Source organism: Rhyacophila brunnea, unplaced genomic scaffold (assembly GCF_057557595.1).
Source record: "Rhyacophila brunnea isolate RB1 unplaced genomic scaffold, BYU_Rbru_1.0 scaffold_15, whole genome shotgun sequence".
In the NCBI taxonomy this organism is placed as follows: domain Eukaryota; kingdom Metazoa; phylum Arthropoda; class Insecta; order Trichoptera; family Rhyacophilidae; genus Rhyacophila; species Rhyacophila brunnea.
The window spans coordinates 7,648,520-7,663,209 of NW_028232806.1; the positions used below are offsets into that span (position 1 = coordinate 7,648,520).

The following is a 14,690-nucleotide window of genomic DNA, read 5'->3' on the forward strand; positions in this document are numbered from 1 at the left end:
GACAGTCATGTTGAAATTATTGTATTTATTAAGAATATCTAATAATAATAAATTAACAATATACAATGAGTTAGAAAAATACTAGTTCCATAATACAAACAAATAATATGGTCATTGTAAGTGGGAAAAGCATTAAAAGTCCGCCCCTTCTATGATATTATGATAGAGTGTCTCAAAAATATTTGAAATTTGCAAATATTTAATCAGGTGAATAAATACATCAATTTTTCCAAGAATTTATTCAACCCAACTGTTGATACTAATGTAAATTTGATGGTTTATCCTGGAAGTTATGATGTTTAACTACATTTGTCGGCAATAACATTTCGTAGAATTCGCATGCACTTTTAAAAATCGGGGAGTAAATGTAAACCTGCTCTGGGCCAGACCCACTGGCCTGTTGAGCTCCCTAATAGAATCGTTCGGGCGAGAATGTCTGGCCAAGAGAGTGCAAAGAGTTAATTAAATGATATCAGCCACCCCTTGGTCTGGTGGTTTCGTGAGTTCTTATCCACGACTATGCGTTCAAAATTAAATGCGAAATCTTAAAATATTATTTTGTTTAGACAATATTTACCATTTATGTATTCAAATCAACCGCTAACTAGTGTATCTTTATCTACCGTGTATTATATAGAGGTGTTTAATTTGATTTTGTGTAACAATACATACTTGTTAAATAATATATATGATGCCAGTCTGAATATAAACAACATTAGAATTATATTAGTGATAATGTATGATAATTAATTACTCATATATAGGATCAAATAATAATGAATGCTTAGCTGCTTCGGCAGATCTCTTTTTTTATTAGTAAACTACAGTATAACCTCGTTTTTACATGCCCGGAATTCACGTTTTCCCGGCAATTGCGTGTAATTTTTTCAGTTCCGATGTATTTCAGTACATTTAATACCCGCATTTATGTTTTTCTTTCCCGCGATTTACGTCGGAAATATTAAAAATATGCGAGTTACACGCGCTTGACCATGATTGGTTCGTGACATTCGAACGGCGTAAGGTGTTTGGAGGGAAAACTCCGTGTCTTTAGAACGGAGCACGGTGATTGGTCGGCGAGCGACGCTGTGATTGGCCCGAGTTCGGCGCATAACAAGGTGATTGGTCCATTGGTCGCCATCTTTTCTTTTGGCATCGTGTTTGTGTTTTGTATACGCTTTGTCTGTCATTATTCTGTCATCAGTCTTACAAGTTACAAGTTCGCAGTTTATTTATTTCATATTGCTTTCGGTTTGATTATTATTCATTTTTACGTCCTCATTCTTTCAAACACATTATGTCTAACCAAAGGAAAGCTTTGTCAGTGCAAGAGAAAAGGAACATTCTCGACAAAGTGAATAAACACGTTAGCTCACGTAACAAACATAAAATTTAAATGTTCTTTTTTTCAATACCCCCCTTTTACATTATCCCTCCAATTAGGTTTTTTTTCAGTCTCTTAATAAACGTAAAATAGGGGTTATACTGTATTATTAACTTGGGTAGCAATTTTTTTTGTACCCCCGTGGTGGTCTTCTGTAAAATCAATTAGATTTAACTAAAGAGTATCATTGCAGTAGCAATTGAAGAACCTTTTCTGAGTAGGGAGATCATACAGATGCCTTCAATAAAGATGGATCTACAGGATATGGGAAAAGAAAACGGAAGAGTGCTTACCTCGTTTAATTTGACTACTCTGCACCCGTCCATGGATGCTTGAAGGGCGCAGATTGGATCTATTTCGGTCACGTATACCTGTAAACAAATCAGAATCACTTTAGATTCAAGCCCGACATACCGATGGCCCAGTTCCAGTGCTCCAACTAGGAATTAGTAGTTTTGAGTAATGGTTGATCAAAGTTTTGACTCACCTATACTGACTTATAGAAAAGCGACAATAACATCGGTACTATGGAACTGAGCCATCGATACAATCACAATCACAAATGGACCATGTTATGCAAGTGATGTTTTTGAATAACTGAAATAATTGGCATGAATACTATAAGATGGCAAAATTAAAATGTAGTCATGATCCTCAGCCATAAGTGTACGACCAAGAAATCTGTAGTGAGTCGGATTTAAATTATATGTTTTACTGACAACACTGCTGCGATGGCAACACTGGTCTTATGCCTGCGCATCGAACAACGTTTTATATACACAAAACAGTACTGACATCTTGAATCACTTCTCACACTTTCTTTGTACATATTGATTAAGTCTCGATTTGCTTCATCGCTATTGCTTTGTACATTCAATTTAAATAACGTAACTGGTAATTTAATCATTTGATTTAATAACTTTAACGTCTTTGAATGTAATATACATCCACAAAATCAGGTACCGACATGCCTACATATTATATAGGTGGTAATATGGCGATAGTAAAAATAATAGTTTAAAAAGAAAAAGACATTAGAAAACCTAATCACAGTGGAACCCCAGCAAGACATCAATCTATGTCACAACCTTCGGCTATTAGCTTTAGCTTTAGCTGGGTGTATGGCTGAAATTCCTCCCGGGATGGCATACATCCCCACGTAATTTGTACAAACGGAATATAGGATAAAAAGGTTCAAACAACTCACAACACATCCAAGGGCCCTGAGAGCCTGGCAGCACCCCTTTCCGACCTCTCCATACCCGCAGACCACAGCCTGCTTTCCTCCGAACATCAGATCTGTGCTTCGCTTAAGAGCATCTATTATGCTCTCCCTGTAACATTATACATATAACCATCAATAACCAATTTTATTGTGATATTTTTATCGACAATGTTTTCTGCAAGTCTCCAAACATCAGTATATTTTTGAATATCTTCCTGTAACTTCCCTACAAAGATTGAGGCAGAATTATTTCTTTTAAGCCCCATGGTTCAACACTCTGCAAACTAATCGAACACCTGCAACTCGTGGCAGTATCTGGATCCGCAGTAAGTCACTTTTACAGAACAAAGCATACATCGCAGGGATAGGGGTTATAAGCTGACATGTTACCGATCGGCCATCGTAGGCACATGATTTAAGACAGCAGTCTCCAACCGGTGGTCCGTGAGAGAATTTTGGTGGTCTGCAGAGTAATTTGAATATATTTGCAATTTTCGTATTTATTGAAAAGTTTCAGTAAGTATATTCTTATTATATTTCTTTTTGCAATTCAATGTGTTAAAGAAGAAATAAATTGAATAAAGTTTGCTGTTCTGGATAAAATAAAATGCAAATATCAAAACACTGATATTATTTATAATTCTTGGAAATGGCCCATGTCATCACACCACTAAAGTAGAAACACTCAATTTTTTCATGTTTTCTAAGAATATTCCATTACAGCTTCATATTTCTTCACCATACTTTTGGCATATTGTTCAATTGTGAGTGGTCATTGATCCTTTTTTTTACATGCTGTTCAAAACAACCTAACTAATTTTTCAGTCTGCAAATAGTGTTTGTGCCATTAACAGCCAAATTGTTGAGAGAATAAAGATTCTAGTTCGATTGTTTTGTTGTGCTGGACTTATTCAAGCGAATTTTCGCCAACGCTATACATACTGTTCATTATCTTTCTGATACCTGTAATTAATCTTTTATGCACCTCTATATCGATGTAGAATTCATATTAATTTAATAATTATTGTATTGATTCTTTTTTAATAAAATAAAATTTAAAATATTTTTTTTTGCATTTTTCGTAATGAATATCTGTGTTAATAAGTTTATTCATTATAATTCTTTTATTATTATATTGACAAATCAAATTTTTAACAAGTGTGGAAAAAATACGTGGTAGTAGTCCGCGGGATTCAATATTTTGAGTTTAGTAGTCCGCAAGGTCCAAAAGGTTGGGGTCCGCTGATTTAAGAAACCATATTATACAGTGCATTTTCATCGCCATTGTAGATTTCGGATCATTGAGTGATTAATTTATAGCTTTAACGATTCCTCCAACATATTAGCCAAACCGAATAATCTATATGTTGTTACTCTTCAACTTACGATCTGCCGTTTACATAATTGTAATCGAAAAGTAAGAAATGAATTGTCTTACCTGCAAGAATAGAGATTGTCAAACTTAGTTTTAGTGACGGAGTCGTTGACATTCATAGCAGGCACACATAGTTTCCCAGCTTTGCTTAGCTGATACAGGCGATGGACTCCAGTTACACTCTCCTCCACGATTCCTGCAAAATAAAAGAAACCGTTGAAGATCATGGTGGTACCATCACTGTGGCAACTCCAGACATTTCACAAACCAGTCATCGTTTGTCAATGGAAGAACCTCATGTAATCCATAGAATACACCCATAATCAAACACTAATAAACAGTTGCCTTAACCCATTCACTGCGTCCAACGCAACTGGTGCGTTGACCATCAGGTGGCCATTAGATATAATTAGCATGTTATTTAAATATAGTAATTAAATATTAATTAAAAGGTTTGCAACAAATGGGTTAAGGAGGCCAGATCCTACCCCTTGGTTTTGTGTCACGAATGATGATAGAGCAATCAATTAATGTAACCAACTAAATAATATTATTACCCACTCCTGATGCCCCATAGGTATTAAGCATGTTCGTAAAATCAATAGGCTGATTTAAATTACAAGTTCGTAGCTAGAATTTAGGATATATTTGAAACATATTAGATAGCGTAGTTAATATCAATTATTTGCAAAAACGGCAGATGGATCCCTAGGTTAGTGTATAAGAACACTTATCCAGAAAGTATAATATGTGAGTGTGAATGACACTCGGATTAAAATAATATTAACATTAGTATATTTTTTGATAATAAGTAGGAACCTATCCATGTTCCTGAGGTATTTAAAAATTAGGTTTTTTAATACTTACAGCGCTGACGGCACAGCTGTTGTGTCGGCATTCGATGGCCATTAAATAATATTAGCATTTCATTTAAATGTGGTAATTAAATAGTAATAAGATGTTCTGCGGTGAATGAGTTAATGGGACAGCGTTACATATTGTATGTTTCATACTATAACTACTTACTCACTTACGGCACCCTGCTACGATTTAGCATCAGAGCATAGGGCAAGCACAAGATCGGTCCATTGCCAAGTCTTGCTCGTCTTGTAGTACTGCTGCAAGATGAAATCCTTGACACTGTGCTAAAAGATTGCGGAGTGTCACTATCTTTGACGGTGTCCAGGACACATGTTTAAGTCATGTGGAGCGTCTCTACACAATTACATCATGGCATGAATAAGTTATCGAATTTTCAATCCTAGTATTACCGAATTAGTACTCTTCAGTTTGGACAAAAACCAGACTTTGCCCAAAATAGTTTTTATTGGTTTGTCTCAGAAAACACTTTCTGGTCGCCCTCACAAAATATCTCCACTACCCTTTGTCTAAGGCAAGTAAGTTATCTCTGCAACCTCTCGACTACTACTCTACTGTGTCCTCGATGCCAGTTTGGTTTTGTGAACAATGTCATATTAGAACAAATTAATAACTAGTAATGAAAAACCCATAGCCATGGATTAAGGCTATACCTCAGTCGAGGCACGGTCTAAAAAGATCGTGGCTAGGCGATGCGCGGATTGCGGGTCGCGGGTGCAAATGACGCATGCCGGCCGAAATATAATTTGTCATATAAATCCAACATGCGTCCATTTAATGTTCTGTTTATTGTTCTATTAGTAACAATAATAATATATTCATTGACATGTTTTCGTTTTCAAGTAAATGGATAACGTTTTTAGTCATCTTTACGCGATTTAAGAATTAATACCCCCGTTGCCATCATGAAACAAATTGACGTGTTCCCAACTCGATGTTCTCTCTCCGAATGCCAGCGAGTCCAAAATTTCGTCGCGCCTAAAGTTGAAAATTATTTGCCATTTCACTGATACATTTTGCCTTAACATTTTGAAACTTTATGACGGTAGCACATAAAACCCAAATATAACAAAGCGTGCTGACTTTACCGCAATATTGAATGCACGTTACATTTACGTGACAAACTTTAATCAACAGTATTATCATGTAGACGTAATTATTGAAATTAACATATTCTTTAAAATGAGTTTATCTCATATTTTTCCACACTCGACATCCATAGCCTGTTATACCACACCCAGTAGGGTAAGCCAAATCCCCGTTATAAAAAAATAGTAAATACCGTTATGCGAAACTAACCTTTAATGGCTTTGAAAGCAGCCAAGTGTTTCTTAAGCATGAGATGAGTGGCGTCTCCACCGTCGTCGAGGATCATATTGGGCTGCCAGCCGTCCGCCGCAATACACCGGTCGATGCACCACCAGAAATCTTCTTCCGTTTCACCTCTCCAAGCAAACACGCTGTACCCTAAAATTAACGAGAATTGGTGTTGAAATTACATGCCTCTACGAGCACTGGCGAACGCTCACTAGTAAAAAATTATGTACTTATATTGAACAAAATTGCAATCACAAGTATTCAATACACATCCAAGTACCACAATTTACTAGTGCATATAAATAGGTTTTATCAAGTGTATTTCTGGCATCATCCACTGTAATAGTAGCAAAAAAATCATCATTATCAGTCGGGGTCAATCCACTGCTGTATGTAGACCCCTCCTAGTTCCATCCACTCTTCTCGGTTCCTACTTTTTGCTGCCACGTACATCCATCGAACTCTATGAGTTCACTTATCCAGCGGGTTTTAAGCTGTCCCTGTGGGCGTTTAGTGCCCCTTGGGTACCACTGTATGACGGCATTTGCACAGCAGTTGTCCACTTGCCGAGCGACATGTCCAGCCCATTGCTTAGCGACCTCTATCACATTGCGTACTCTCGCTTCCTTATCCATTAGTTTATTTTGTAATCATTACGCGTTATGCCCAACATGCACCTTTCCATGGAACATTGCTCTACTCGTAATTTTTTAATTTCTCTTACAGTACGAGTCCATATTTCATATGCATAGCACACATTGGTTGAACACTTTACATTAAAGACACAATGGGAGGTCATTTTCTAAGATACTATTCAGTACTATAATAATAATATTACAAATGAATCTCGTTAATTGAAAAAGTTGTTTCTGTCATAATAAATGTAGATTTCAGTCAGAAATGAAAACTGAAATGTAACCAAAACTGAACCCCAGAACCCTGAGAACCACTTAATTATTTTGGAACCGGAACCCTTGATTAAAAAATTTAAGAGCCCTGAATTTGAATCCCTCAAAAATGTCAAGGTGATGAAAGTGCCATTATTTTAATTTAAAGTTTTAATTCTTCTATTTTTGCCCGTCATTCAGTCATGCTGGAGCTAGTTACTTCAAGAAAATATAAATCAATATATTATTATATATTCTGGTTTAATTATTATGGCTCTGCGAATATTATAAACAATATTAGTTTATAATATAGTTCATATTATATTTTAATGCACTACATCATCATCGTCATCATCAGGGGCGCGACAACCCGGTGTGGGTCCTGGCCTCCTCCAACAGCTCCCTCCACCTGTCCCTATCCAGTGTGGCCGTTTTCCAATTTGGTACCCCTAGAATACGGCAGTCACTGGCAGCTCCATCTAACCAGCGAATCTTTGGCCTCCCTCTTCTTCTACGTCCTATTGGATTGCTGGACATCACTCTCTTTGCCGGTTCATTGTCATTCATACGGTGCACATGACCTAGCCATCGCAGTCTCCCAATCTTAATTGATTGAACTGCGCTGCAATCTTCGTACAGCCCGTAGAGCTCAGCATTATATCTTCTCCTCCAATTGGTGCCATCCCTGATCGGTCCATATATACGGCGGAGAATTTTTCTTTCAAAGATGTTCAGGGCTTGTTCATTTCGCAGAGTTAGTGTCCAGGTTTCCGATGTGTAGGTGAGCACTGGCTTTACAAGTGTCTTGTAAAGAGTGCTTTTAGTTCGGCGAGATAGTAAGCGGGACTTAAAATGTCTTTAATGCACTACGTGATAGCATAATAAAATGGCACAATAATTTCATAAAGTATGAATAAAAAATTTAAACAGTTGTTGCTAACGCTTCCAGAACAATAGTGACGCTGGTTATAGATAACAATGACCCTGATTAGTTCTATATAATATGTATGATAGACAAGGATCTTACCGGCTTCCGCTAAAGCAGCGGCCACCTCGTTCTGCGTGGAGTAGATATTACAGGCGGCCCACCGCACCTGCGCACCCAGCGCCACCAGGGTTTCAATGAGGACAGCTGTCTGGGCATTAATGTGGGTGCATCCCACGATCTGTAATAAGCATAGCAACCAAAATAAATCATCGTTTCCAAGGTCTTCATTCATTGTTATGCGGGCGTACACCATGACGCAATGAATGTTAAGCACCCTTCAAACTGATGCTGAAAGACTTTGGTTGACGTGCACTATGGTGTGCATGATTCCTATTCTGACGACAAAAATATTTTGTAAACTGAAACATCATATAAGCTCAAGTCCACATCCAATCAGTTCATCATCCACTTTCAGTTCAACTTTTAAATTCAGGTTTTACCGAGTAGTTTTGTGCATGCCTCAAGCAGAGGCATTCTTCCAGAAAAAATACAAAGTTGCTGGAGTGTTGGAACAGAAATCCAAACCTGTCGGATATCCCTAGTACTTTACTTTACTTTACTTACTCTAGTACTTTCTTCACAAATAACAGCCATTTCAAAAACCGGTTTGAGGCTGAATTGAGGATTGTGGATGAATTCATGAAACAAACGGAAAAAAGCCCATATGTGGACAGGGTTATAAATCAAGTTGCAATGGCTGACTATGATTTGAGTTACTCTCCAGTTAGTTAGTTTCCACCCGCCATGTATATCCAGACCACTCAAACCAAGGATCAGTCTGACTTGAAAAACCCTTCCCTATAAACCGACACTTCCAGAGAATGTGTCCAGGATCCTGCAATACGCCACACAAGCAAGTATAGACTGTATCATGGCTGCGGAAGTCTTAACAGGGATCTGCGTAACTACAAAACAGTCCGTTCTTTCGCGTACATATATTCCCGACCCTTTCCACCATCCTTTACACTACAAGTAGCACTAAGGAATCACAGCCATTATATTATGTTGGTTGTAGAATAGGAAATGCTATTAGGCGAAGTGCAGAATTAAGCAGTAACATTAACGAATAATAAAGTTAATGATTGTTGTCCTCACTGGTAGATTAAACCATTTGGACCACGTGAGCGATTTCATATACTCCGGCTCAATCCTCAAAGACTCCGGTAGGTGTGAGAAAGAATTTAGGCTAAGAATTGCTATGTCCAAGAATGCTAAGTCGTAAAACTAAGATATGGAAAAATCGCAGTATCACAAAAGTCGTTAAAACGCTGACATTTTTAATTTTACTACATATATGGTGTTGAAACCTAGATTTTCAAAGAATCCGATAGGAAGAGAATTGACGCATTCGAGGTGTGATACTGGCGGATTATGCTTCGCTTTCTATGAATGGCCAGGCGTACAAATGTCTCTGTACTGGAAGAGCTTGACATCAAAGAACGCCTCTCGACTAATCAATGGCCAGATGGAAAGAGATTGTTAGCAACGCCTGTAATTTCAGTAATCACCATCCTCAGTACCGGCCAAAGGAAATGAAGAGATTAATAATTAATCTAATTATTAGACCAAATTTCTTAGAATGTAATCCAAGATACAGAAACAAAGTCTATTTTAGACTTAAAATAATTATATGAAATTACGATGACTTTGATTGTTTCATAAAGACTACACATTTATTACCTTGGCATTCTTTAGAGGCTTATCGTCACCGGCTCGGGTCCTGAGTGCGACAATTCCTGGCATCTCCTGCTCCGCGATCTCGATCTCCCTTCTGCCGAATGCGTGCTGGCTGATGTTGCGCACGCAGAAGTCGGCGAAACCTGATGAAGCCTTCTGCTGCTTCTCGCGCGGCGGAACCTCATCTTCTGATGAACTGGACCCTGGAAAAAATAATAATATGATCAAAATATGCTAATATATTAATATTTGTTGGGATGAAAGGGAAAAGAACCGCGTTGAGATCTGGCTCGGAAACATACTACGGATGCCCTCCGGAGAGTCTGAATATTGGTCAGACTCTTTCTCAAACCACCTGAACGTCAACGTCATGAAAGACTGATAATCGTAAGAAAAAATATTTAACAATTCCGAAAAAAATAGTAGGTACATAAATAAAATAATACATATTATAGACCAGTGGTTCTCATGTGCGGCCACCAGAGGATTTTGCTGCGGCCACCAGCGCTTTACTGAATAACGTTTCAAAAATTTATTTACAAAATATGAAATTGGTTGAATGACTTGTCTTAAATTTCTTTCCACACACAAATGATCCATAATGTGTTGTTGTGATGAGATCATATTGTGTGAATTTCTGCCGGTATACAATTTCACTTACACTCACATTACAATTTGTTTAAGGGGGGACATGCTCAGCGTAAGTCAAAATGGAGCTTTCGTTCTATCTTCAAAGTGTGATCCTGGACATACCTTAAAAGTTGTAGATAATCTATTTATATAATTTTGAAGCCTTATTATCCTTTATATTTATTTTAAAGATTTGATGACTGCATAAAGTATTTTTATTACATAAAATAGTATTCTTTTAAACCTCTCGCTCTAATGTTTTAGAATATAGTTATATTTCAGTACATAAATGTGCAGTGGTGTTAATATTTTTTACATTTATTAATTTTTAAACGCATTTATAAAACCATCAGTATAATTTATATCGACATTATTTTAGTGAAATATTTACGATAAAAAATTATATCGATAATCTCTGTAGAGAAAATACACTTCGGCATTATTATTTAGTAGAAAAATCCTGTAAAATTTGTGTAAAACCGTTTATAACTGCACTCGAGTAAGAAAACACAGTAAACTTTTTGAAGTTATACTTCTTTAGGAGCGTTTGGGAAAACAGACCAGAGCAAGGCCTGAACAAAAACGATGCATAAGTGCGAGTGAGAAAGTATTCGGCACCCTTATAATCTCTGCGACACGCGCTAGAGTAAGATAAAAGGTTTACAGATTTGGGAGATGGTTTCCTCGGTGTAGCCGCCAAATCTTACCTTATTGGCTTAATTATGCATCGATAACCGTGTTGCTAAAATAGCTATTTTTGTGTTAAACATAAAGCCAGTGGTAAATATTTTTAGTTCATTAAGTAGAAAAGATGGTTCTGTGTGTTGTATTAAAATATGGTAGCTCAAGTGACCGTGTTTCTTTAAAATAACTTAAATTGTGAATATTTTTACGTAAAGGTTGCATTTTGACCGCTTAAAAATACTATATAACGTAAAAAAATAGAAAAATATATTTTAATTCTGAGCGTCTAGTGCGAGCACTAGCGCAATGGTCTATGGTCTCGAACATTTGAATACGAATGTGTTCGCTCGCCCATAAACCAAACGCACGGCACGCAGCTTCATTTAGCAATGCAATGGGTGGCGTCTAGATGTATCTATAGTCTAAGGATCAGAGTGTATTTTTGGCATGCGACGCGCGCAAATGTAACGCTTTAATTTGGCATGAGACGTGGGATGGAAGTTTTGCCCGGCGATGCAACATAATTTATTTTGCGCGGTGACATTCGGGTGTTCCAAATAATGTTGCAACTTTTATTATGATTTTATTATGATTATTCATTAAGATTTGAGGCTATTAAGTATTATTAAGTATTATTAAGTATTATTTATGAGTAAAATTATATATCAATAAATAAATAAATTTTGTGAATGTTGAGTTGGTAAATAATTCAAACAGTGGTATGTTGTAAATTTACAATATTTAGACACTTCATACACAAAAATACATATTTTTACAGTTTAGGATAATATTTGTCGCATATCCCATGTCAATTTATTTATTAGGTTTCATCACAAAAGCCAATATCACGTTTCAGTTAAACCATTAAATAGGTTATGTTTTACTTTTGATTTGTAATAAATTATTATTGTTAACGAAAATAGTTGTACAGTCATCTGTTTAAGCAAAGATGGTCGAAATAGCGGTTTGCTAAATTTTTCAAACACAGGTTTTGAGATTTTTTTCTTCCAAAGTAGGTACATTCTGCAATAATATTATTAATTCGACATACATAATATTATTGCTGACGGTATCTATATCGATAAAATACCCTTGAGACCGAAATGAATATAATCATAATAACACGCCAATAAAATTTGATTTTTTATTAATTCATCATGGGCACTTCTGAATCGATTATAACCGCTGTATGGCAAAGATGAGGTTTTTTGTTTTGTTACGCCAAAGAAGTATAACTTCTAACGCGTGTACATAAGTACACACACCGTTTTTTTTTTTAAATGGCTGCCATTTCTTGAGTAAGAAAATTGGAATGGCAACTGAGCGATTTTACCAACTTAACAATGTTTCATGCAATTGCAAAATAATTTCAAATGTTATAACAGAAATAACGTAGGTATAGGACTATTAAATTTATGGTCCATTTTATGGTTTACTTCGATTTTTACATATTATTTAAGTCTCGATGATGTCTCGAGAGTAAAATGAGAAAAAAGATAAACAGGAAATCCATCCATAAATATATTTTTATGATAAAACAAACAATCCTAAAAACATAAATATATTTCCCACCAAATCAGATAAAAATCGCATTATCTTTATTGAATAATGAAAAAAATGTCTAAAAAGATACCAGATATAGCTTGAATACCAACAGTTTAACAGCACTGCTTTTTATACACCATGTTCGATCCTAAGATCATAATATGGACCTCCACAGAGAGGAAGTTGTATCAACAAATTTTTGTTTTTTTTTTTTGTTTACGAGAAAATGTATGTTCGCCACTTGCTCAATCTATTTGGTCAATACTCTGGGTCCAAACACAAATTTAAAAACAACATATGAATATTGCTTGACCCGGGATTGGAACTCGGAACCCTCGACATTATAGGACGACGCGGTTACCGCTCGGCCATCGTGGGCTTTCATGTTACATACATTAACCTAGAAACAATGATTAAACTTTTAATTTTCTCCTTAATAACATATTATATTCATATATCGTATTGAAAATACGTAATACAAAAAATACATAGTTAAAACACAGTGCTGTTCTTAGATGTGTGTATGTGTGTGATAGAATGATATTTTTTTTAAATTCCTTAATTCATAAAAAAAAATTCACCTTTAAACTTTAAAGACAGAGAGGCTATATTGTTGTTAGCATTCGGAGAATAAAATTCAATACCAATACCTACCTACTTACCTACATTTATGAAACATAAATTACCACGAAACGATAGTAAAAAGAATCACAAGACTAAAGTTATATCCGAACCCAAAGTCGCAACTGTTTAAAAATTGGATATGAGTCGCCCAAATTCAAACTAGTAACTTCTATAACAGTGGTAATGGCGAAGCTATGGCACGCGAATATTTTATTTTGAAGAGAAAAAATATACCTATAATAATAAATGACAGATCGCATTGTATAAAAAAAAATAGCAGGCAAATACACTTCAAGAATAAGTACATTATTACGTTTAGGCTTAGGCTTTATGCGTCACAAATAATATTATCGCACTGACCTCACCGGGCGGCGGGGGAGACCACGCCGCGAACCTCTGATTTTGAAATTTTGGCACGCGTACATAAAAAGGTTCGCCAACCCTGTTCTATAATATATTTATTCAATGGGATAACCGGTTCGGAGCCGAAGCACAGTTCTGTGTCACTTGTTCGTAGAGCCGTAATCGAACCCATATCGTAAAATGATACGAAACCGTGTGTTAAGCCTAGTCTAGACTAAGAACATCTGTATATAAACAATGTTTTCCATCCCCGTCAAACAACGAAAATATATAGCCTTTGCATCAGTGGTGAAGACTCCATACTAGGCGATTATTTAAAAAGCATACGTACTTGAAATATAAAGATATATAATAAATCACTTAAAGCCATTTCATAGGTAAATAAATACAAGCCATGTAGAGATATAATTATTTATAAGTTACGTAGCAGAGCCATCTGTCTCTAATAGGATTCACATACACATAGATAATATCGTCACCGTTCAGACAAAAGCCACCAACCCAAAAAAACATCATTTCGAGAAATCGCAATGTGAAAGTTTGGAGATTAAGGAAAAATCAGATTTTAATGTTTTATACTACACTAGCTGAAGTACCCGGCTTCGCACAGGATCGCTTCGTGGTTATATTTATCTTAGATATTTGAAAAATAATAAGAGGTAATTATTTTTTTTATTATTAAAATATCTGTGTAATACAATATGGCAATATGAAAATAATTCTAATAGGAGTAAAGGTCAAACATAAGAACACTAAATTAAAATCGAATCCAAAATATATAAACGTTATTAATGTTATTAATATGTAGTAAAAAAAAAATCAAAATTGGATGGGACAAACAAACTACAAACTTTGTATGTTATATAATAATAATTTAGAAACCTTCGTAGGTGTGCGCACACAACTGACAAAAGTTTCATCGCAATCGGATGAATGGTATAGGAACGCATACGAATAGTAGAAGAAGATGATTTTCTAATTCAGAAATCTTCGTGGGCATGCGCATGACAACTCACCAAAGTTTCATTGCAATCGGATTAATGGTATAGGAACGCATACGAATAGAAGAAGAAGAAGATGGTTGTACTAATTCAAAAACCTTCGCGGGCGTG

At 35.9% G+C, this 14,690-nt stretch overlaps 1 protein-coding gene across 5 annotated transcripts in view; it reads right to left on the minus strand.

Moving 5' to 3' along the window:
• The window catches only part of LOC147074867 (adenosylhomocysteinase-like 1), an 80,094-nt gene that overhangs the window by 8,107 nt on the left and 57,297 nt on the right, over positions 1-14,690 (minus strand). For all 5 annotated transcript variants that reach the window (XM_085943100.1, XM_085943102.1, XM_085943104.1 and 2 more), the window contains 6 exons: positions 9,736-9,935; positions 8,095-8,233; positions 6,163-6,330; positions 4,048-4,180; positions 2,592-2,718; positions 1,678-1,755 (listed from right to left, as the gene is read on the minus strand). In XM_085943100.1, the coding sequence (XP_085799226.1) occupies positions 1,678-1,755; positions 2,592-2,718; positions 4,048-4,180; positions 6,163-6,330; positions 8,095-8,233; positions 9,736-9,935 (845 nt within the window). The remainder of the gene's footprint in view (positions 1-1,677; positions 1,756-2,591; positions 2,719-4,047; positions 4,181-6,162; positions 6,331-8,094; positions 8,234-9,735; positions 9,936-14,690) is intronic.